Here is a 26,011-nt window from a genome sequence, read left to right as displayed (position 1 = left end):
GAAGAATTTCCTTGCAAATCCCCATCCCGTAAGGGAGGGAAGGCTGGAACACGGAATACCCTCAAGGCAAGGATAGGAAGATGCATCAAGGATTCGGCAGAACAGGCAACAAGGTGGATCCAAAGCCAAATCACATCAACCATGACCTAACTGAATGAGGGAGGGGGATTGATAGTCCTCTCCAGCCCTTATGTCTAATAGATGACCTCGGCTTTCTGGAGGTTTGAGTGAGGAAAACTGGTCAGGAAAAGTCAGTCAAGAGGTAAAAAGCCAAGAGTTTCATATGAAGACGATATGCAATCTCAGAATATGTCACTGAGGTGAACATAGGTGGTCTTTGCAAGGACACAGGTATGTGGTTGCAAATTCATGTCCTGGTCAAACACCACGTCAAGGTTACCAGCAGTCTGGAGAGCAGAGCTTGTGGTGGGAACTAAGGGCTATATATTTAGCTGGAGGGAACCTCTGCTCATCCAATGTTGGAGGATGGACAAACGTTACAGAGGTTGAGAAAGGTGGTGGTGAGATAGAGCTGGTATTTCCTGCAGACGTGTGGACGATGGCACGGTATTTTTGGAAGATGCTGCCGACAGCCAATGTGCAGATGGGAGACTAGGGAAGAGTCACTTGAGGCAGTGGTACAGGTGTGGGAAGAGCAATGGTTGCAGTCTGTTCTCCACACAGTCAGTTGTCGACTTGCAGGATATTTGTTAATCTTGGCCAGGAATTTCAACAAATAATTTAAAAATATGTTTAATTTATTAAAAGTCTGAGCAAAGTCAATTACTTTCTGCTGAGTATTTCCAGCATTTTCTGTTTTTCTTTCAGTTCCTTTCTTGCTGTTTGACTGTAAGATCAACAACATTCCATTTCGGGAATACTCGTTCGAGAGCCCAGCCTAAAAATATCCATGCTCATTAGTCATAGCAGCAGCACTTTTGAAATTTAGAGTGCAAATGTAAACTTTGAACTCATGAAACCCTCCTGAGTTAAACACACCTTTTAGACACATACGTAAAACCTCGCAATTCACATGTAACTCAAGTGAGTTATGGACTGCCACACTACACAGAGTGACACACTACACTATATTTATCCCTTCCCCAACAATGAGAAATTACAGTCAATTCAAAGTTGAAACCCAACCTATCAGCTCTATCCACAGAGGAACTTTCCAACTGTTTCAGAAGCATTGAGTTGCAACATTCAAGGAGACTGAAGTCCCATTCAGAAATTTGACTCTTGGCCACAATTAATGTAATCCCACTACACGGGGCTTTGAGGATGGTTTGGATTTTTATGGAAATAAAATGGTTCGGGAAATGGAGCCCAGTTAAATGATCGGCTCGGGAGCAAGGGAGTTGATGCTTCAGTGCTGTGCAAAATCAAAAGCACAATGACTGGGTTGGAACAATGGCTTTGCCAGGCTACGATTTATTTATGAAATATTCAAGTACTTGGTAAGCGAGCAGTTATTGTCTGTCCTTAGTTACTTTAGGAAGCTGCTTTTGATCCACCATTTTGAACAGCTGCAGTTTGTTTGGTAAAAATATTCTAAGTTAGGTGATTCAAGTTCCAGGACTTTTAGCCCCAGTGAAGGAATGCCCAGTCAGGATGGTATGTGACTTGAAGAGGAACTTGCAAGTTTTAGTGTTTCCACACACGTGCCACTATTGATAGAGATAGCCTGTTTGGAAGGTTCTGTTGAGGAAGCCTTGGTGAGTTACTGTGGTGCATTTTGTAGTTGGTGCACACGGCAGCCACAATGGGCTGGTGGCGGAGGCAGTGAGTACTTCTGTTGATGGATGGGGAACCGATCGAGTGGGCTGCTTGTTGTTGTTGAGCTTCTCAAGTGTTGTTGGAACTGCATTCACAACAGCAAGTGAGGAGTACCCCTGCTCCCCCTTCCTCCCTGCAACCATGCTCCTGGCTCATGCCTTTAGATGATGGAGTGGCTTTGGTCTGCTGGGTGGTGAATCGTTCACCACGGGGTTTCCAGCTCCTGACCTGCTCTTGTAGCCAGTATTTATGTGACTGGTCCAGTTGAGTTCCTGGTCAGTGGTGACTGCCAAGGTTTTAACAGGGGGAACTCAGGGACAGGAATAAGATTTCTTCATTAGTCACATGTACATCAACACACACTGTGAAATGCATCTTTTGCATAGAGTGTTCTGGGGGCAGCCCACAAGTGTCGCCACGCTTCCGGCGCCAACATAGCATGCCCACAACTTCCTAACCCGTATGTTTTTGGAATGTGGGAGGAAACACGCAGGCACGGGGAGAATGTACAAACTCCTTACAGACAGCAGTCGGAATTGAACCCGGGTCGCTGGCGCTCTAATTGCGTTACGCTACCATGCCGTATCATCAGATGTCAAGGCAATACACATTCCCTCACCAATAGCCCCAAACCCAGTATGGCAGCTATATCCCTCTGTACCTGACCAAAGAGCCACATTTTCATCCCTCGCCCAGTGTAAATTCTGTGCCCTTGTTACACTCTATGCTTCTCCCAAGTGTTGTTCAATGTGGAAGAGAGGTGGTTCATCAGCTGATAGCGGTGGGAGGTTAGCAGCAGCGGGTTTCATTCCCAGTGTCTGACCTGATGCTTCACGGAATTTGGATGCCACACTGAGAATACACATACTCTTTCCTTACTGTTTATCACTGTGCTGCCACCTCTGCTAGGTCTGACCACTCACTGCATTGGACGTACCCACAGATAATGACAGTGGACATCAGGTTAGAGAAAATGAACTCCTTTTTGGCTAAAAGGCTGGCTCCTCATCTGTAGTCTCAACAACATAAGACTCCACAATACGCACTATCAGAGCTTGTAATCTGAAGCTAAAATGTTTGGCTTTGACATTCATTGCTGGGCTGGATCCAACAGAATAGTGGAGAACATGGGAAATTATTCACATCAAAACAAAAGGTGGAGAGGTTGTACTGGAATCCTGAATCATGGGGGAACAGGTGGCAAAGTTTTTGAGCATTGACACTTTGCCCAGAGGATGCTTGTCCAACTAAATTAAGCTACACTAACATCGAATGTGATTAGACTGAGGTCTGGCCATACTTATTTTTGAATTTACTACAGTTTGATGCAGCTAAACCACCCAAGCTGATGTACTAGCCTTACAAGAACTTTTTTTTTAAATAGGACTCAAAGTTGCCAATAAATGAAATGACTTGGGCTAATGTAAAGACACATTAAAAACAAAAACTCAGGACATGTTGCCGTGTTCTGAATGAGTCTGCGTATAAAGGCAATCATTTAATATTGAGCTTGGTGATATTAGCTGCGGTGATATACATCACTCTTAATATACGTACACCTCTGGAGAGATGTACCTACCAGGCAGTTGGCCAGTAATACACCACTGATACTTACATTATCAACCCGTTTACATTATTGTCTTTTTTCGCTCTATTTAAAAAAAGCACTTGTATCCAATTTTACACCATTGTCCATTTGTGTATATTATCAATGCTCTCCACAGAATTCAATTACAATTTTCCAACTGGATTGAATTGCCCAGGAACCAATCATGAAATGTTCACAACTGTTGCAAACCTCCTGCTAAGTCCCAGGACTGCTGCTTAGTTCATTGTTTTGTCATTTTCATATATAATGCACAACAAAACTTACATCAATGAGCAACACCACAGGAGATCAACCACATATATTTTTTTTCTTTTGGAGGGAGGCAAGTGAAAATCGGGTTACCTGGGCTTGTCAGCGCACCGAGTGCTCCAGTGGCGGCAGAGAGTGGGTTGGCGTTCGTGGTTGCCGTGTTCTGGGCTGCCGCGGCAGCTGCTGCCAGGGTCGCTAAGTTCTGCAATTGCAAGGCATTCATTCCTGGGGAGGGGGGAGCACACACAAAACCAGGCCATGTTTAGCAGGGTCTAATTAATAAAGGCAAAATCAAAAACCCGCAGATGCTGGAAACCTGAAGTAAACTAAAGGAGTGCTGGAAATATTCAGGAGGTCAGGCAGAATAAATGAATCAGGATCAGATGAGGTGGGTAGCCTATGAAGAGACATTGACTCACCTGGGACTATACTCGCTGGAATTCAGAAGAATGAGAGGGGATTTTGTAGAAGCATATAAAATTATGAAAGGGACAGATAAGATAGAGACAGGAAAGTTAGTTCCACTGGTAGGTGAGACTAGAACAAGGGGACATAGACTCAAGATTCAGGGGAGTAGAGTTTAGGACGGAGATGAGGAGAAACTGCTTTTCCTAGAGAGTAGTGAATCTGTGGAATTCTCTGCCCAGGGAAGCAGCATTAAATATATTCAAGACATAGATTTTTTGCGTAGTAGGGGAATTAACAGTTATGGGGAAAAGGAAGGTAAGGCGGAGCTGAGTCCACGGCCAGATCAGCCACGATCTTACTGAATGGCGGAACAGGCTCGACGGGTCAGATGGCTTCCTCCTGCTCCTATCTTTTATGTTCTTAGAATCAGGTTTATTATCACTGACACATGACGTGAAATTTGTTGTTTTGTGGCAGCAGTACAGTGTGAGGACCTAAAAATCTATGAATTACAAAAATAAGTAAATAGTGCAAGAAAATAAAAAGGAATAATGAGGTGGTGATCATGGATCATTCAGAAACCTGATGGTGGAGGGGAAGAAGCTGTTCCTTCAGAACTGGAAAAGTGAGGAAACAAATGTGTTTTAAGTTGCAGAGAAGAGAAGGCAATCTCAGTGATAAGGTGAGGACGAAGCTCGTCAGGCTGACACAATGCTTTGGATGTCATCTGGTTCATAGATGAACGAATGCAGTTTGAAAAACTGCAAATGCTGGAAATTTTGAATAAAAACAGAGGAAAAGAAAAACACTCTGTTACTGCTAACATTTGTGGATTTGCTTTAACTGGTACAAAAGAACAATATTATCTTAATCCCCTCTCAGTCACAAAGCACTCCATTGCCAAAGCAGAGAACAGTCTTCTTGGAATCTGCTGAGCCCTGCCCTGAACAGAAATGGAAATGTTAGTCGCTGATTGACAGCTCTTAATTAAAAAGACAAAGGAATAAAAACTGGACCCCAGGAGCTTGCTCTAAACTCCCAATATAGTAACGTGGATGTACTTTGTACTCTGCTTCTGAAATTCAGGTTCTATGAAGCTAATGGAAGAGAACTTCAGAAGGACATAATCAAAAGTGGGAGTGGGTCATTCTTCAGGCCTGTTCTACCATGCAGTGATCACTATCTCCCTCATCCCCTTAATATCTAAGCATCCAACAATCTCAGCTTGGAATATACTCAGTGACAGGTCAGTCACAGCTCTCTGAGGTGGATAATTGTATAAAGAAACGTCCACAATTCATTCCTAAATGGCCAATCCCTATCCAGAGACGATGTCTCCAAATTCTAGACACTTGGGGAACACCCTCTCGGCATCTGGCCCTTCAATCCTTCTCGGAATCTTGAATGTCTTAATCTGATCGCCACTCATTCTTCTAAACTTTGGTGAGTTTAGGCCAAGTTTCGTCAATCACTCTTTGGAGACAATATCCAGACACCACTAAGTTACATGTTTAGCATTACTAAACAAGGGCAAAATTTGTAACTCAAAGTGTGGGGAACTTGCAATGAAAATACAATATGCTGTAACACTGAAGCTGATTGGTCAACATCTGCAATAAAATAGCTACCATTTTAGGTAGAGATTGTTTAATTCTGATGTAGGTCTATAATAACAATAGTTTGTTCTCTAAGTGCCAGTTTACAGTGTTTCCTGTTTTTGTCTATTGCTCTCCAGCAACTGGATGTTTTCTTTATATATCTCTCTGAACATTGGCCAAAATAAGGCAGGGAAGACAGACTAGTGGGAGAATGTTCCTTTATTCTGTGCTTTTTATAAAGCCAGGAATTCCAGAGCCACTAATATATCCACTGGGATTAGAACTGAAAAAAACCCATGCAACCTACATCACATGTTTGAAGCTGTTCACAAACATCACATTCTTGAAAAACTACATTGGGTTCAACTGCAAGCTTCAGAAAGCTGCAAGGTGTTGGGCGACACTGGGTTCAAAACTGGCTTCCAGAGAATACTGGATTCCAAGGCTCTCCTGTTGAAGGGTCATATTTGCAATGCCAACTCCTTTTTCTGATACTGATTGACTGGATACTTCTTTCTGGTGCCTTCCGTTTGTAATCATGGTTGGTAGATTAATTGGCTGTTGTAAGTTGACCCTAATGTGTAGGTGAGTGGTAGAATCTAGCAGGGTGGGGGGTGCAGTTTTTGATGGGAATGTGGGGAGGACAAAATGAGAACAGTGTAGGTTTAGTTAAATTTGGAGCATGATGGTTGGTTCATCCTCAGTGGGCTAATGGGCTTGTGTCCATGCTGAGTGACCCTTTAACACTCTACGTCTACCTCAACTCAAGAGACCCCAAATCCCTTTGCAAGTCCTGATTGTGCACAGCTGTGGACCCCAGCATCCTACATTGGGGCAAAATCCAAAGCAGGTGCACAATGTCCCACCACGTGAGGAACTTGTCTCCATTTCCCAGTTCTGATAAAGGGCCTTCAATCTGAAACAATAACTCTGTTTCTCTTTCCACAGATACTGCTTGACCTGCTGAGTGTTTTTTTTCCCCCCCCAGCATTTCCTGGATTTGTTTCGGATTTCCAGCATCTGAGGCGTTTTTTGCTTTTCCATGTGGTTCACCTTGTTTTCTCTGCAAGTCTGATATTATTTTGTATGGATGAAAGTGTGAAACATTAAGCTGAGGTATCATTCCATTGATTCAGGCAGTGTTACAGCATCCTCAAAGTTTCACTGCTGCTCTGAGCCACATTCCTCTTTAAATCTATATGAAACAATCACTCATCCCAGTGCTGTTTTTGAGATGCTATTGATGCAGAACAGCTTCCAAGAGCCACTGTGTTCCAAAAACAAAAGAAAATTGTTGTTATGAAATGCTCTGAGATGTTTTGATGATGAAATGCTTTATAATGGTTTTATTTTAATTTCCTTGTGGTATCCTTTTATTAAGTGTTGGCAGAAAGAGTCCAGCTACCCTTCCCTGCTCCATTACCTAGTCTTGAAAATATTGGTCTCATTGCTTGACTGGTGTGCTTTGGTAGAGCGGTATCGGGTTCAAGGAACTGGACCTGCCTAATTCTGGTGCAGGACAACTAAGAGTGGGCCAGTGCAATGGCCTTATCTGTGTAAAATAGTGAAAGCACTCAGATAGAAAAAAAAAGATACAACGACCCACTTAGGCTATCAAGATTTACATTGCACCTATTATCAAAACGTCAAAATGCTCCACAAAAAGACAAACACATTTCCACGCCAAGTCATGGAAGGAAATGCAAGGCCTTGCGACCAACATCTTGCCCAAAGAGGAAGATCTTGAGGAGGAAAGAGATGCGGAACTGGAGAGTTTGAGGGCGGGAATTTAGGTCAGCCACTTGGCAGCTGAAGGGATGGTCACCAATAGTAAACAACTCGCGCAGTGAAAGAGGGGTGCAAGGCTGGAGCAGGTTACCAAGATAATTATGACTGAAGGCTAAGAAGGATCTGAATACAAGGTTGAGCATCCTAATACAGAAGTACTGGCTGACAGAGAGGCAACATAGGTCCTGGTATACAGTGGCAATGAGTGATTGGGAGTGGCTCTGATATCAGTAACCGTGTCTGCTTTCCCACTACATGAATAAACGACGTACATTCTATTTCTGAACTCTACCCACGCATTTTGCAGAATCAAAATTACAGCACAGTTGATCATTTGGCCCACTGTATCGCTGCTGATACCAACTCTTCAACCAGAGATATGCACTCAAATTCCACTTTCCAGCTTTTTAACCAAATCCTTCCGACATTTATTCTTTTAAATATTGACGAGACTCCATTTAAGTGACTCCGTAGGTAACTGCGAGAAGCCATCCATGTGTAGATAAGAGTTTAGTGAAAAAAATCTTCATCTTTTCACCTTTCATTCATCTGGTAATGATCCTGAGGGTCTTCTTATGCCAAATTCATCGACTGTAATTGTAAGAATTTCCTTTCGAACACTGCTTAACCATTTCTTTTTCTGTGAGCAAGGTCCGAGGTTTTCAATTTCTCTTCATAACTACAGCCACTCATCGCCACTTTCAACACATTCGTTGTACTATATATGTGGCTCCAATTACCATTCCTATTTTGGGGTAGGGATTGCAGAAAGGACTCCAATGAGGCCAAGCGATTCCCTGCACAAACTTCACATCTTTGCTCAAACTCTCCAATCTATTAAATTTAGATACTACATGACACAGAGAGTACTGCAGCACGGAAACAAACCCTTCGGGCCAACTTGTCCATGCCGACCAAGTTGCCTACCCGATCCAGTCCCATTTGCCCATGTTTGGCCCGTACCCCTCTAAACCTTTCCTATCCATGTACCTGTTCAAGAATTAGCAACTTGAAGCTATGAAGTGTCCACTGCAAAATATTGCAACAAAACTTGTGCATATCAATACTCCATCTGAAGCAGTGATTGGATGAACTGCAGGATACGGTGTGGTTAAAAGCAGGAATTTCACAAGCTCGATGCTGATTTATTAGTTCGATTTGAACAATTAAGTTAAAAGACAGAGAGAGAAGAAAGAAAAAGAAGTTCCCATTAATCGCCTGGGCTAATCTTCCACTGAGGCCTGTGTGCAGTGCATCTGCTGGTGAATATGCCCATAGTAAATGTTCACTGCTTCCTGTTAATATTAAGCACAGGTTCATTTTTAGCTAATCATTAAATCCTGTTCCATTCCCTCTCTTAAGCTCAGCTTGTAAGATGAATATTCTTACCTAAAACTTTTGATTTTATTTACAATGATAAGGCCATGTAAATTTAATTTAATGTTCACCTTAGATAATTTCTCCTCTTACTGTGCACTGTGATTACCATAAATCTGCATATCAATCAGTGGGAGCAGATGTCAGATGTTAGAAGTGGCTGCCAATCACGAACAGTTAAAGAATGGCAGATGGATGGCATGGATGTTCCTCACAGGGCCTGTTACAGCATCCACGCCAGAGATTCACAGCATGTCTCAGGCCCCAGCTGTTCCAGGAGGAGACCATGTGACTGATAAGAACCCGGCTGAATTCACAGAAGCAAGATTTCTGTTGTCAGGCACCTGCCTTTAAAAAATCCCTTTACTATCTCATTCAATGCATGGAGCAAAAGTCTTAAAGGATGGGTCAGTGAGGGACATTTTCAGGAAGCTTGTCTTCACGTGAAGGGTAGTGGACATCCGGAAATGTCCTTCACGCAGAGCGTGTTGAATCCCTGGAATTCTCCATCCAGTGGCTTGTGGATGTCAGACCTGACAGAAGTTTATAAGGTTATGAGAGGCATAGATAGACAGCCAGTGTCTTTGTCCCAGGGTTGAAATGTCTAATACTAGAGGGCATGCATTTAAGATGAGAGAGGGCAAGTTTAACTAATTCAGCACAACATTGTGGACCGAAGGGCCTGTTCCTGTGCTGTACTGCTCCGTGTTCTATGCTGAGGCTATATGAAACCTTTGTAAGGCTGCACTTGGGAGTATTGTGTGTAGTTCCGGTCACCCCATTATGGGAAGGTTGTGGAGGCTTTGGAAAGGGTGCGAAGAGGTTTACCAGGATGCTGCCTGGATTACAGAGTTTGAGCTGTAAGGAGAGGTCGGATAGACTTGGGTTGTTTTGTCTGGAGCGGTGGAGGTTGAGGGGAGACCTGATAGAAGTTTATGAAATTATGAGAGGCATTGATAGGGTAGACAGTCAGAATCTTTTTCCCAGGGTTGAAACGTCAAGTACTGGAGGGCATATACTTAAGGTGAGAGGGGGAAAGTTCAATATAGATGTGTGGGAGAAGTTTTTTTTATAGAGAGATGGGTAAGTGCCTGTAACGTGCTGCCATGGGTTGTCATAGAGTCATAGAGCAATACAGCACGGATACAGGCCCTTCGGCCCAACTAGCCCATGCCGATCACATTGTCCACCCAGTTCGTCCCAAGTTCCTGCATTCGGCACCTATCCCTCCAAGCTCCACCCCTCCATGTACCTATCCAAGTGCTTCTTAAATGATAGTATTGTACTGGTGAAAATAGAAACGATAGTGACGTTTAAGAGGCTGTTTTTAGACACATGAATATGCGGAGGATGGAGGGATATGGATCATGTGCAGGCAGAAGGGATTAGTTTATTTCAGCATCATGTTCGGTGCAGACGTTGTGGGCCGAAGGGCCTGTTCCTGTGCTGGACTGTTCTATATTTTATGTTCCATTGGGAGTATTTAAAGCAGAGGTAGATACATTTTTGAAGGATCCAGCAATTGAGGGTTATGGGGAACTGGCACAGAGGAGGAGATGAGGCTGAGGGCAGAGCAGACACGATTTATCTGAAAGGCTGGTCAGGCTTGAGTGGTCTCCTCCTGGTTTTGAATTCTTGTGTTCTTATCTCTCCTTCCTAATGGGGTGGGGAGGTCAGGAGCTCAAATGGAAATCTCAAAACTGAGTTGAAAGGACTTTTGTCATGCCCAGATATGGGACCACGGCTGGAAAAAGGAGACAAGGAGTGGGTCAGCCATGATCTAGTTGAAATGAAGCACAGGCCTAATTCTATGTTCTTCAAGAGTAGGTCACTCAGCTGCAATGAGTGAGGACAATACTTTATATATATAAAAAAACACCTCCCCTTAAAAGGTCTTTTCAAAAGCCACAAATCCTTATGTGCTCCTTTAGTTCATTAATGCTCTCAGGTGAAATGTTATCCAATAGACTCGGTTAAGGCAGATTTAAGGCAATTAAATTTCCTCAATATCTTTAATTTACATGGCACAGGCTGCTGTAGCAGTTTAATGTCTGCGTGGGTCACGCTGCATTTCTCAGACTTTTGTTTCCATGCTTAGAATTGCACGGCTTAAATTGGACTTAGATTCAGTAATATGTTCTGACACGCCTGCTAATTTGGGAATACCACTGATGAGGCAAGCAGCAAACAGATATAGCAGAGTAGCATCATGAAGTGGCATCATATTCTTATTATGCAGCACTGTGTCTGAAAAGAGCCAAGCCCCAGTAGGTTCACTTTTCCAGCCAAACCAGTTCATTAGTAACTTCAGCTGATACTGCCTTCCAAAGAGCAACAGGTGATGAAAGAGCAACAGAAGTGCTGAGAGGCTCAACCCTGAGGCTCAGCCTCAATGTTCAGCAGTGCAGCTGGCTGACTCGCTCATTGGTCATTGACTTCAGGAAAGGGGGCGGTGTACACGCACCTGTCTACATCAACGGTGCTGAGGTCGAGAGGGTTGAGAGCTTCAAGTTCCTAGGAGTGAACATCACCAACAGCCTGTCCTGGTCCAACCACGTGGACGCCACAGTCAAGAAAGCTCACCAGCGCCTCTACTTCCTCAGGAGGCTAAAGAAATTTGGCATGTCCCCTTTGACACTCACCAACTTTTATCGATGGACCACAGAAAGCATCCTAACTGGATGCATCACAGCTCGGTATGGTAACCGATCTGCCTGGGACTGCAAGAAACCGCAGAGAGTTGTGGACACAGCCCAGCACATCATGGAAACCAGCCTCCCCTCCATGGACTCTGTCTATACCTCTCGCTGCCTTGGTGAAGCAGCCAGCACAATCAAAGACCCAACCCACCTGGGTCATTCCCTCTTCTCCCCTCTCCCATCAGGTAAAAGATACAGGAGTCTGAGGGCACATACCACCAGGCTCAAGGACAGCTTCTAGCCCACTGTTATAAGACTATTGAACGGTTCCCTTATACGATGAAACGGACTCTTAACCTCACAATCTACCTTGTTGTGACCTTGTACCTTACTGTCTACCTGCAATTCACTTCCTTGTAGCTGTGACACTTTACTCTGTATTCTGTTATTGTTTTTACCCTGTACTACCTCAATGCACTGTGTAATGAATTGATCTGTACAAACGGTATGCAAGACAAGTTTTTCATTGTACCTCGGTACAAGTGACAATAATAAACCAATATCAATACCAAGAGTCATAGAGTCGTACAGCACAGAAACAGACCCTTTGGCTCACCATGTCCATGCTTCCCATTGTAACTACCTACACTAGTCTCATTTACCTGCATTAGGGCTGTAGTCTTCTATGCCTTGGTGATTCAAGTGCATGTATGGATGTGTCTTAAACGTTCTGAGAGTGTCTGCCTCCACCACCTCGTCAGGCAGACTCTAACCACTCTGTGTGTGAAAAAATCCTCCTCAGATCCCCTCTAAAGCTCCTACCTTTCACATTAATCCTATGCCCTCTTGTCTTAGACCATGGGAAAAAGATTTTTACTCCCTATCCCCCTCATACCTCCACCTATTAAAATCCTGCCTAGTACCCCCAGCCTGTGTCTAAATTCATATTCTGTGCATGAAGCTCCACTGGGACCCCGAGAGATAATCCTCAGGTTAGAATTTATTGCAAGGGGGCAACCGTGCAAAGCTGAGGAAATCCTGCAGCAATGATACAAAGGCTTTGGAGATACCACACCCGGGATATTGTGCACAGTTTTTATCTCCTTATCCAAGAGAAGTAACACTTGTTTTAGAGGTGATGCAGCAGAGACTCACGTGACTGGTTGTTGGGGATGGGAGGGTTATCTTACGAAACAAGCCTAAGCAGAATGTACCTATATCCTCTGCAGACACAGGAGACTGCAGATGCTGGAATCTGGAGCAACAAACAATCTGCTGGAGGAACTCAGCGGGTCGAGCAGCATCTGTGGGAGGAACGGAACGGTTGATGTTTCAGGTTGAAACCTTGCGTCGTTTGAGCAGCAACCCTACTCCCGACGTACTTTGACCCAAAACATTGACAATTCCTGTTGAGTCCCTCCAGCAGATTGGTTGTTGCTCCATATCCTCTGCGGTTTGAAAGAATGAGAGATAACCTCCTTGAAACTTTGATGGAATCAATGTTGCAAGGCTGGTTCTTCTGGCTGGAGACTGGAATAGGGGTAGAGGTAACGGTAGTGCATGGTTCATAGTCTCTGAATAAGAGGCTACCATTAGCAGCAATTGCTCATATATTGTGACAACTGTGTCCAATGAGAATGATTAAAGAAAAATAAGGTACACTCAAGAAAGCACACAAGTAGCCAAAGAGCTAGTGGAAAAGAGGGGACTTGAATTGGTTGTACTCACCTGCCATCTGTTGAATGCCACTGAAGGCGCCCAGGTTACTTGTCGAGGTGGCTTGCTGCAAGAGCTGTGAAGGAAGAAAAGAATCCCATTGTAATATGACAATTCAAAGCTTTGATCTGTCAAAATTCTGTGCAGACGCTCATTCTCCACCCTCTCACTGATATGTGGAGTATTGCCACGAGCATGGAGAATTAATCCAGGTCAGATTCAAAAACATTGTGTGAAAACACATCATCAGTTTAAATTCTCAGAAACCAGCATCCAGTTAAATCAATAAACAGTGACTAATTGTATCTATAAAGTTTCCAAAATCAAATGGATAATCATATGGGTCGTTTAACTAAATTATGCCTATCAAAACCCACTTATACAATATATGATAAATATCCAAGACCCAATCCTTGATGAACGTGGAGTGGATCCCAAGGTGATTAGAGGGAGCTGGTGTCTTTCAGTACAATTGACTTAGAGGTATCAACAACCCAGGGTCAAGAATGCTGTCAAACTTGGGGTTGCAGCTATTTTAACAAGGGATGAACAATACTGAATGGAGTTTGTTTTGTATGACGGTGATCAAGCCACAGATCAGTGAGAGATGGGGACTGGCACCTGCATTTTCCTTGTGAAACCTCCTGGACAAAACAAGATGCCAATCTTGCCACTGTTCATTGTGCCAAGGCAGTTCTACAGAGAGATAGTCTTGCTCATTACTACTGGAACCTGATTGGGCACTGAGATCTGATCATCGGTTGCGTGGGAATGGGGTAGGATACGGGGTTGAGTTAAGGTTACCCTGGTGAAGGAAAATATTACTTTAACCCCTAATGGAGCGGTGCCCTTTTTCTCCCCAACATTCGATTAAAAAGAACAAATTCATGTGAGGATATTACTGGATTTTTCATCTTGGGCGTGGGGCAGAGGCTAAACAGAGAAACTCCTTCTAAAATTAGGGTGGACAGGACACTCTATGTTATTCAAGCTATTGGAGATTAATTAAGGAGAAAACCTTGCAGACACACATACCCAAACATATACATGTGCATGTAGACAGACATGCTATAGGCACACAGATGTAGACATCATGCATAGGCACACAGAGACATGCAAGCCTCCAAAGACTTACATACACTTACACTAACATACATATCCATATGCACAGACACAATCAACAGAGAGACATACGTACATCTAAAGACACACCATAGATACACACAGGCTGTATGATTGGTACGTGTACTTCATATGAAAAGGTACTTATCTGTACACAGTCTGTCTGAGGATTCATTAACAGACCAAAAACAGATCAGGAATAAGGGAATCATTTTCGAGTTGGGAGGCTGTGATTAATGGGCTGCTGCAGGGTTTGGTGCTGGTGTTTCAGCTGTACACAACACATGTCAGTGATCTGGATGAGGGAGCAAGTGTAATATATCCAATTCTGCTGATCATACAAAGCTGAGTGGCAATGTGGGCTATGAAGTGAATCTAGTGAGGCTTCAAGGGACATGGACCAGTTAAGTGACCAGGTAAAGACATGACAGATGGAATATAATGTGGAAAATATGAGATCATCCACTGCTGAAGAAAAAAACCACAAAGGCAAAGTATTTCTTAAATAAAGAGAGATTAGAATGTGTTGGTGTTCAGAGCGACTGCGAGTTAACATGTAGGTACAGCAAGTAACTGGGAAAACAAACTGAATGTTGGCCTTTACTGCAAAGGGATTTGAGTACAAGAGCAGAGATGTTTTGCTCCAATTATATAGAGCCCTAATGAGACTGCATCTGGAATACTGTGTGCTGGTCTGGTCTCCCAACTTAAGGGAGGACATACTTACAGGGAAGGTTGGGATGGCAGGTTTATCATATGGGGACTGACTGAGAAAACTGGACCCATAGTATTATCAGCCTAAAAGAATAAGAAATGAGCTCACTGAATTGTACAACATTTTCTTAAGGGGCTTGCTTGGATAGATGCAGAATTGTTGTGTTCCCCAGTTGGAGTGCCCAGAACCAGGGATCATATAGACTCAAAATAAGGGACTGGTCGATCAAGACAAGAGTTCAGAAGAAACGTCTTCACCTAGAAGGTCGTGAATCTTTGGAATTCTCTACCTGAAGAGCTGTGGTTCACTCACTTGCCTATTCAATTCAGAGATTAGCAGGTTCTTAATTATGACGGGAATCAAGGAAAAAGAGTGTGCGCAGGAAAGTGGTGCTGAGCTCGAAGATCAGTCATGTGCTTGTTAAATGGCAGAGCAGACAGGAGGGATTGAGTGGGCTACACTCACATATGCACACTCACACACTCACACGTACACACAAATCCACAATGAAGCAGCACAACAGCAGCCAATGTGGCTGAGAGCCTGAGCTATATTTGAACTTATTTCCATCTTGAAAAAAATAATCTTGACAGAATCCTTCTTTAAACCTCACAGTGCACCTTGCAGCTGTGTATACACAGCACAATGAACAACTTGACATGAAATGAAGCAAAATGGTGTCATGCGGAGCGACTCCATTTGTTATTGGAGTAAGCTGTGGGGTGTTGCTGGTGTCAGGACATATTCCGGTGTGTTGCTATGACATTGGGGGATACTGCAAGGCAGCAGATGTTGCTGCAGTACTGCCGGCAGGAGTTAGAGGCTAATTTTGCCACGGATTTCGATGGAACAGACGGGGTTGTCACTGGAAAGATGTCAGGGGCTCTTCAGGCTTCAGCTTCAGATTAGACACCTGCCAACGAGCCTATTAGATTCACAGTTATTGTGAGCCTAGCTCATAAGCCTACTGGTGGACAGTCAGGAGCGGAGGGAAGGAGCAAGGTGTGAGAGTTGGAGGGGGTTGGGGGGGGGAGGGTGTAGTGGTGCTGTGTGAGGGAGGTGAGTGAGTGGTAAGGACCCCTTCAGCTTGCACTTGTTTGAGAAACCTGATCAGGAATAACCTTGATATCAAAGTCTCCTAGTATGGCAGAGTAATTGGTATACTGGCATCCAATCCCAAAAGGTAAAAGATCCTTTTTAACAAGACCACCCAAAATATTCCGGATCCTACTGAGAACACACAAACTATTATCTACTGTGACACGCTATTAAATTTTCTGCATGAAGTCTAACACAATACCTCTCGGAGGCAAGCTCTGAAGTCGCTATTACCAGCAGTATATAGTATTCTCATACAGGGTGGGTCTACTTTCATTAGAGTGATTAATGTGAATGCAAGTGGGTCATTTCCATTGTATGGTCGGGGCACTGGCTGTATTCGCCATTCATTTGCATTAACAATAAGAAAATTAAACCAGCACATCGACCTGAAATGTGAAAAGAGTTACAAACATGGCTAAACCAATTAACAAAAGTTTCTCAAACCTACATCGGGTGAAACTGAAATAACATTCTGAATAAAAGTTTAAACAGTAGTAACACAGTTTAAATTTGTATAGTCGGGCACACAAACTTAATTTGAGTCTCTTTTATTATCTCACACAGCTAATACAGAGTGGCTTCTAAAACATTTAACAAGCTCCCACTTTGTGTTAGACTTGCTCCCTCTCGAAGGGCAACTCCTCCCACTGTACAGCTGTGAAATGCCATGAACACATTTAACTTGCACGTCTCGATGGGCGACTGAAAACACTGTCCAGAAGGGGAAAGACAGGGAATTGTACAACTTTAGAAATGGCTCAGAATGCATTGCAGCCCATTAAAATCTTTTGAAGTGCAGAAAGGGTTGCAATGCAGAGTGAGGGGTTCAACACTTTGAAATAATGATCCCTCAACCACAACTTGTGAATAATTGGGGTCAGCTCTGCTCAACTCATTTTTTTTCCCAGTCATTCATGGGATGAAGGCATTGCTGGCATGGGCAGCATTTATGGAACTGCGTTTGAGAAGGTGCAGTCCTTCTGCTGAAGGTGCCCCACAGAGCCATTAGATACGTTGTTCCAGGATTTAGACCCAGAAAAAATAGAGCCATAGAGTCAGAGAGCAATACAGCAGAGTTACAGGCCCTTCAGCCCAACAAGTCCAGAATGACCGCGTTGTCCACATAGCTAGTCCCAATTTCCTGCATTCGGCCCATATCCCTCCAGGCCCCTCCCCTCCCCTCACCTATCTAAGTGCTTCTTAAATGATACTATTGAGTGAATAATATGAAGCAATGATGATATCTTTCCAAGACTTTTGACTTGGAAGATAACCTGCAGGATCTTGAGTAAGCTGCTATTGGAGATGAACGGCTTCATTATGGATTAGGATCAGGTCCCTTTTAAACATGACATGGGAGCTCCCATTCAACTCAGGCCAGGATTACCCAAGGATAAAACGTTCGTCAATTTACTCTGTTAGCTGAGGTTCAGTGGCAGTAGATCCACCTGAGTCTACTGTGGGTTCAAGTGCCACTGCAAGGACTTGAGCCGACAAACGGGTCTGAGTTCTGGAATACCGAGGGAGATCCACATTGTTGGAGATGCTGTGCACAATGGACACAATTAATGAGGCCGTGTCTGACCTCTGAGCTGGGCTGTTTTGAAGAGAAGGGGCTTCTCTCCCGTGTCATGGCCAGGATTTACACCTCAAATAACATTTAGAGACAGGTGCACACGTTGCTGTTTGTGGGATTTTCTATGAGCAAATACGAGAAAGAAAGAACGTCACTTGGACATCCTGAGATGTTGTAGAGAGTCACGTAAATACAAGTCATTATTTTTATCCCTTTAGATTGGACTGGAATCTTAGACCTCTTGCTGAGATCCAGAATTACAGCGATTACTGGGAATACAAGGATGAGAATTAAAACCAAACAGTGGAGAATGCTCGAACCACAACACTTGCAAGTTAAAGAGTGTTCCAATGTAAAACCACGAAGCAAGACTTGCTCATGATATCCAATGTTTCTCCAGCTGTACAGATGGTATAAAGTCTCCTCCACCCCTCCACTCCCTGAAGGAGATAAAACCATTGACATCCAGTTCATATGCCCAGTTAAGCTGCATCAAGAAAGAAAGATAGAAAGAAATAAAAAAGACTGACTGTATGCATGTTTTGGGGTACGAAAACTTCTTTTGTTCCAATTTCGCCACCGTTCTTGGATCCCCATTGACCACTTACAGCCAGGTACTGTGGCCCCAGGGCACCGAGGCCGGTGAGGTTTCCCCAGGTAGCAGTGTTCAGTTGCTGCATCTGCTGGGCTAGCTGCTGCTGCAGACGTCTTTGCTCCTTGTCCTTCTGAGTGTCGGCAAACTTGACCACAATAGGTGAGGAGCAGCCCTGTTGCGAAAAGAGGCGGGTGGTTAGGATTAAGTTCCAAAGGTCAAAAGGTTGAGTCTGAAGGCACTGCTGGTTTTAAAATGCCTCTTCTTCCCCCGACACCCCCCCTCCGCACCCCCAACGTTTCATCCCAGGTTGAAATCGAAGCATTGCCTTGCTGGGGAGCAACCCCACTGTCCATTACCCAGTATCATCCATCAACACGTTCCATGAGGATTTAATGCATAGCAATCAAGATCAGAACCCCTTGCTGATCCCTCTTCCCATTGTCCCTTCCCCCTTGCTCTTGCTTCATTCCAGTCCATTTTGTAACCATATCGGTACAGAATGTCTTCTGAAAACATGGCACAAAAGGTTTTAATTCTTCCCTCTACTCCCAGGCCCTGTCAGACAAAAGCTTTTACTTTCAAGCCCCATTCAGGTCTCTGATTAGGCTAGGAACATAACGAGAAAGAATTTGAATACTTACCCTCTGTAAGAGATGTAGGATGCCAACAGAATCCCTCAAATGGTTAAAAGCAGGCACCTGGCTTATTAATTTAAAAGTCTTCATACCTTTTTTTTAATTAAATGCTGCTCAGAACCTTTGCCGCTCTATCGTTATGCAGAGCCACTACTGATAATTAGTTCATACCGTCAATCACAGAATCCCCACTGCTGAAAAAAGATTGGATCAAAGGGCTTGAGGTGAGCTGCATATTCAACCTACTTCGCCTGTGGAAGAAGCCTTGGCTGAATACTTTTGCCTATCAGTACTTCGAAGCACAGTGCTTACCCCCACAAATGTGTTAATCACTTATCATTTAATAAAAACGTCATTAGCCATTGTTTATCATGTCATTTATTGAAACCAGTACTATATTTTTGGATGCCCTATCAACAAGTGTTGAACTATGCTGTGTTATGCTTCTGCCCACCACTTTACTGTGCTTAAATGGACACCTATTCAATCCCAGTGATTAAAAGCATGCTATTTCATTGTGGATTTCATCCCGAACCTGATTTATAGACAAACATGTTACCCAGGAGAGATCAGAAGATAATCGGCTCATAGCTTTGAGCCTAACTGGAAGAGTCCTCCAGCCAAAGCTAACACAGAACAATATCTGGGCCTTACTCTTTGCACCTTTAAAGGGGTTTATATAATCAGGGATGTTTGCAGTTGTCGCTCTATCCAGCACCTTTGCTCTTTGCTGACCTTCAGCAAACAGCAACATCCTAAACCACCCATATTTTTCTTCTGGGGTCAGGTATCCTGTTGCTAAATGTGGAGTCTATCCTGAATATATCTAGTCTACTCCTGTCAAATCTCCATACCCCCACATCAAAACCCAAGGCAGAAAGATGCCCAACAACATTTAAAAGGTCAAAGACAGTGCCTGCACAGAAACTAGAATCCCTTTTTAATTAATGATAAATGTCCTTGTCAAGATATTTCAGGGGAGAAATTTGTGTTACTTGTGCACAATCATAAGAATATAAGAAATAGGAGTTTATTGAATCTGTTCCACCATTCAGTAAGGTCATGGCTGAGCCTCAAATCCAGTATCCTATTTGATTCCCATTCTTTTGATCTTCTTTTGGTGTCCACAAACTGTAACCAATCAGAACCTTAACTGCACTCAGCTACAGGACATCCTTCAGAGGTAGAAAGTTCAACACCTGGGTTACAAGTGCGAACAGAGCTAGCCTTTGGGAATCAGGCTGACCAGCTAAAGCAGGTATTTGTTCACCTGTAGAGGTAACTAGTAATGAACTTTCCCCTCCACCCCACCCCACCCCACCCAACCCCAGTTAGGGCAATAACCCGACTTTCAAAATGTACAATGGCTCGCAGCTTTAAAATAGGTCAGGCCCAATTTTAGATATCTTTGTCCAGTGACTATTGCACAAATTAATGGGTTGCGATAGTCACTGGCTAGTTCATTAAAGGATTGTCAATATGCTCAGAGATTATTTTTCTCCATTTAAATAAAAAAAATAAGCGAACAAAAAACGGGACAAAAAGAAGTGCCAATAAGAAGCCATTTAAACCAAAAAGGCCTTCAGCACATCAGAAGCTTGAATGTAATTATTGCCATGGAAACAGGTTACGCTGACATTTCTGTTTCCCGAACGGAACATATTCAAACGTTTGCTTTAAGTCATTTTGTTTAAATTGTTGGGTCAGGTGAGAACCTCTGACTCAAAACCCCTGTGAAGAGGACACCACCATGTTGATGAGTGAACATATAACCTGACTTTAACTCTTGCAGATTCCTCTGAATGTTGGGGGGGTGGGGGGAGGCGCAGCAAATTAAATTCAAAGTAAAGCTGTAAGGAAGTTGACACAGTATCGGCGGTGGTTACTTGGCCCATTGATCCAGTGCTGGGCAATTGTAAGAGCAATCCAGCTCATCCCAATTCCATACCCCTTTCTCCACATTCTTCTCCCTTCCTTCAGGACAAGGATGATGTGGTGAGAATCCATGTTGTTCTTTCCTGAAACAGCACAGAGGAATCTTCCCCAGCTATCAGAGAGCCCAATCTTATTTGAATCAATTGATAAAGGCTCTCTTAAATTAAAATGGGTTTTGACTTGACAATTAGCAGAGAACAATTTGCATGAAGTGGATTAAAATGCTTGCAAACATTAAAAACAAGCAAGAGAACTTGGGGACTAATGCATCTTTATAAATGTAACAACTGTGTTTGCAGGAACAACATCAAATTAAATTGACCAGCACATAAACATTGATTAACAAATCCCACATTTAAGAAAATAACCTTCATTGCACACAATTCAGACTGAAGATTAAACCATCAGCAGCGATTTTAGTTGTAGGGTTGGATTTTTTTTTAATGAGAGTGGCTAATAGTTGATGGATTAGTTTTAAATTTTACTGGTGCCATCGAGATATCTATCAACACACAAAGATGGGGGCAAGGTAGTGTTTACATCTCTCCTCAAAAACCCATTGGTTCACTGATTCACTCTGCTGAAGACTCATTTGGTGGGGGGAATACAAATTAGTCTTCTGCTTTATGCACAAAATGAACGATATGTTAATGCATGTGCGTTAATGGCTGTTTCTAAAATCTGATTCTACTGGCTTTAATGGAACTGCATTTCAGAAGTGATTCTCTGTGACTTGTTTAGTGCAAAGAAGAGAACTTGAGTTTGTCTCCCCTGACTAGAGTTGACATCTCAGAATGCAACAGGTCAGGAACTGCAGCATGAGGAATCAGGGTTGTGCTTTTACATGCAACACTGGTATTCCATCTGATCTCACGGTGAGCTTTTCATTATAGCTCCCTGCCATCACTAATTTTCCTTCTGCATTACTGCCTAACTCTGCCTCATGTTTAAGAGTTTTGCATAAAATAAAAGTATTGGCTACTTTGCAGTTTTTCTCCCTTGCTCTCCCGATGGTGCTGGCTTGTTCTAGTTCTACTCTTAAGCAAGTGCTTATTCTCCCAAATCTGTGCCTTTGACCAGGCTTTTGGTTATTTTCCCAAACACCTCCTTTCGGGCTCAGTGTCAATATTTAGTGATACTCCTGAGATATTGGAACATTTTATTACTTCAGATGGAGCTATGCAGTGACAAGTTGATGCTGTGATTCTGTATTTACAGGCTGGGATAGTGTCCCCATTTGGTCTCTGGGCAAAACCCAATACTTCACCTTGCCACAGTGGCACCACATGGTATCTGAAACCCACCCTGTATCCAAAAGCATTTAGACCAGCACAGCCATATCAGCATAAATGAGAAATTCAATAGTGAAGTTAATAAGTTAGAAAATGACCTGGATATAGAAGATGTTGAATGGATTACTGTAGGAGTGTGGATCATTGATTAGACATCAGAAGATGTATGTGCATTCAAAGAACAATTTAATGGCAATGGGGCAGAGATTTAGGTTGCGATATAATTTCACCGACACCCACCGAATGGAAACTTGAGGGAGGTTCACAGTTGGCATCAGAAGCGAGAGTACCCACTGTCTTCCTGAAAGTCTGAACATCAACAATGGACAGGGCACCTATGCCAACCTGGCAGTGTCCTCCAAATGCGCAGACCAGGTCTGATGACATCACTGGAGCCTGAACTGATTTAGTCCAAAGGCTCGTGTCAAAGGGATGAGCAGCGGGGTCTCCTGAACTGGTGGCTCTGGCCAAAACATCTGAGCCAAGCCTTTCAAGAGTGAAGTTCGAAAGTATTTTTGCACACATCAGGCGGTAGATATTTGGAACTCTTTCTCAATGGCAAATGCTAACTTTAAATCAGAGATTGGTGACATTTTTGACAAGCAAAGATTTCAAGGGATTTTAGTTAACCAATGATTTTAAATGATATGGATGATAGATCTTATTAAATGGTGGAACAGACTTATGCCAAATGGTTCCATTTACAAAATTTGATGACAGATCATGTGGAGCAGTGGTTCGAAAGGCACGGGTAAGCTGAATGTTCCTTTTTAAGCTTTCTATATGGACTATGGGACCACATAACTCCATCTTCTCCACTTAAATTTGCGCCTCTACACTTCTAGAATGTGACTCTGAGAGAAGTAAAACTTTGGCAGGACAACCTTCTTGCTATTGGTGATATTTTCCTCTCTGTTAAATGAATACTGTTACATTGGCAATGAATTAATCAAGCACAAATGTGATGTGATAACTCAGTTGGTTACCATCACTTTGGATGGCTCACAACCATGTGATTGGTTGAGGTGGAGGAGAGTTGGTTTAAAGAAACAGTTTATATTTAATATTAAATCCAAGAAAAGAAGGGATATGGCAAGAAAAATAACTACAAAAAAAACCCACAACCACTACAGAGATTAAACAACTGTAAACAACACATGAATGAAAAAGAAACTAAATTAGCTTTCGACAACAATTCCCTGTTCGAGGAGGGTTGGTCGAAACAAAACACAGCAAAAACAAATTAAAACACGTTTAACCTTTGGTCTCTCCGCAGGACATAGTTGACTTCAACATCTGCTTTGCGATCAAGTTAAGTACCACAGACACTACTGAGCAATCAATGAAGTTAATCTTATTTTTAATGAGTGTAACAAGTTGTTAGTTGAGCAGTTTTACGTGCTACGATCTTTAAGACCTGCGGTTAAACAGTGTTTGAAGACATGTGCAGATTATTATAAAGCTGTAATTTCCAGTAAGTTACCATCTCCCAACACATTCCACCCTATTTGAAGCTGCAGTATACTTTTGCAGGACTCATTATACTTTTGGTCAGACCGTTGGCTTTTGAAAAGGCAAATAAATTCAATCATGATTGGGTTCTGCATTGTGCCAATCTCATTCAATTTCCTCAAAGAGTTTTCTTTCTTAGTCCCTTTCTGAGGTGTAGCCCTCACTGGTGACAGAAAGCACTCATGGCCCTAACTCCCATTCAAATTCTGTGTGTGCTGATGAAGTATATAAGGTCTTTGTTGCCGTAGGGCATTATCCCATGCAGGCCTTTACTCCCAAACTAACAGCAAATTCAAAACAAGACTGTAAGTGGCCTTTCAGTGCAGTTTCAATGCTGGATGTGCAAGACTCTCAGACTGGTATCTCTGACATGCTGGTGTATGGTTCTACGATGCTGGCCTTCCAGAGATATCTGAATGGTTTCCACAATATCAAAGGGCTCGTTGAGGGTTGAATGTGAATCCATCCAACCTCAGGTCGACCGCATTATATTTTAACAAGGATCATGGATGTCATTTGGGGGCTTGGGGTTGTGTGTGTACAGGCGGCGAGGAGTCTGTCTGTTATTTCCATCCTAACTTTTGTTTGCTGCAGCAACACACACAAAATGCTGGAGGATCTCAGCAGGTCAGTGGGGAATGAGCAGTCAACATTTCGGGCCTTCATCAGGACTACTGAGTTCCTCCAGTATTTTGTGCGTGTTGCTCCAGATTTTCAGCATCTGCAGTCTCTCCTGTGTCTCCTGTTTACGTTTGCTACAGCAGTGATCCAACTGAAGGCAACAGTGACAAGGGAAACCTGATAGCACTGAAGGGGACCATTCTTCCCATTGAGCATCTGTCAGCTGTCTGCCTCTGCTGCTCTCCTCCCTCCCCTCCCCACACCCCCAAAACTCTTGAGATAAATCTGGGTGGTGTGCCTCAGTACCACACTGCAGTGTCCATCAACTGAGATTCATTTGGGAAAACAACCCTCTTTGTGGGAGGCCATTAAACACTGCTCAACTGGCTTCAGTAGCTGGTAGGAATTTAGGAGATACTTTGAGGAAAGAGAAAGATCTCAACTAAATGCAGAAAATTTGCAAAGAAAAGGATTGCATTTTAAAATTCTAGCTTTGTATGCACTCGGAAGCTTGGAGAACATGTGGCTGGGGGCGGGATGACATTGTAGTGTGCTTGTATATTGCAGCTTCCCAACGTTCCACAATATTCACAAAGAAACAAGTAAAGGGCAGACATTACAGTACCTCCATAGTCTGAGACTGGTGCATGGCTTTGATTGCATTCTGTGCCATTGCCCTGGTAGAAAACGTGACAAATGCACAGCCTGTGGGGACAAGGGGGACAGGGGAGCAGGAGAGACAAAAAAAAACAACAAGACAAGAGGATTGGACGCTTGTTAAACCAACACAACTCTACGAGAACGGCCACAAGACGACACTGTTCTCAGTTGTACATGAAAATACAACAGCTTTTTAACATTTTCATTTTCACTGACGGTTTTGTTTTAAAAGCCAAGAGCAGTCAGAGCAAGCCATGCCTTTCCCTCGCCTTGCTGTTGGCCCCTAAAGCCCTGAAGCATCTTGGTTAATGCGCTCACAAGATAAAGGAAAGTAGGTCAACACACCATTTTACATACACAGCTGCTGCACTGAAAAGACCACATAAAACTCACTGTGCTATTCAGCTTTAGTGCACATGGATTCCTGTTATCCAGTAATACTGGCGTGGTTTTAACAACACTCATTTGTTCTTCCATCAAGATCTTACTCCATTTGGAGTCAGCAGGAAGGGGGTTAAAGCAAGGAGAAACTGCCAAGTTGCTTATTTTATTTCAGGGGTAAAAACTAAGATACGTTTCTCTGCCTTGAATTAAAATAATAATACAAAACACATTGAATGAAAATCAAAATCCGCCCTTGCTTTCAACAGTATCTTGTAACTAACATGTCTTTAATGTTTGAGATGACACATTCTCAAGGGGGAGGGGTGCAAGATTAGTGACTTGCTGTGCTTTGACCATTGATGAGGTGTTCAGATGCCACTTGGTAACACAATTGAGTAGAATGATGTTCATCTTCATATAAAAAAGCTCAGTGAGAGAATCTTGTAATGGTAGATGGCAAAAGCTGGTGATTACTGGCTGTAAAATTTCCTTTGATGCCACAAAGGAACTCAATAAAATCTTTGGGGAAATTAGTGAGCCAATTTAACTGTGTAGTACAGTTTCTTTTGCACTATCATAGTCTTTTCAGTTGTGTACCTAATGTATGAAAACACAGTTATAAATCATCATCCCAACTAGTGGCCCATTTAGAAGAAATGCTGTGGCAGGTTTCTTTTATTACTTAATTTTTTAGCTCTCT

General features: G+C 43.0%; 1 protein-coding gene across 15 annotated transcripts in view; it reads right to left on the bottom strand.

Moving 5' to 3' along the window:
• celf2 (cugbp, Elav-like family member 2) overlaps positions 1 to 26,011 on the bottom strand; it is a 633,618-nt gene that overhangs the window by 34,256 nt on the left and 573,351 nt on the right. For 12 of the 15 annotated variants that reach the window (XM_052034302.1, XM_052034293.1, XM_052034298.1 and 9 more), the window contains 4 exons: positions 24,893 to 24,972; positions 18,208 to 18,444; positions 13,176 to 13,239; positions 3,731 to 3,862 (listed from right to left, as the gene is read on the bottom strand). In XM_052034302.1, the coding sequence (XP_051890262.1) occupies positions 3,731 to 3,862; positions 13,176 to 13,239; positions 18,208 to 18,444; positions 24,893 to 24,972 (513 nt within the window). The remainder of the gene's footprint in view (positions 1 to 3,730; positions 3,863 to 13,175; positions 13,240 to 18,207; positions 18,445 to 24,892; positions 24,973 to 26,011) is intronic. The other 3 variants (XM_052034299.1, XM_052034306.1, XM_052034307.1) reach the window with 1 other exon arrangement.

Source organism: Pristis pectinata, chromosome 19 (assembly GCF_009764475.1).
Source record: "Pristis pectinata isolate sPriPec2 chromosome 19, sPriPec2.1.pri, whole genome shotgun sequence".
Lineage (NCBI taxonomy): Eukaryota > Metazoa > Chordata > Chondrichthyes > Rhinopristiformes > Pristidae > Pristis > Pristis pectinata.
The sequence above is the reverse complement of the archived record's forward strand: the minus strand, read 5'-3'. Positions and strand labels throughout refer to the sequence as shown.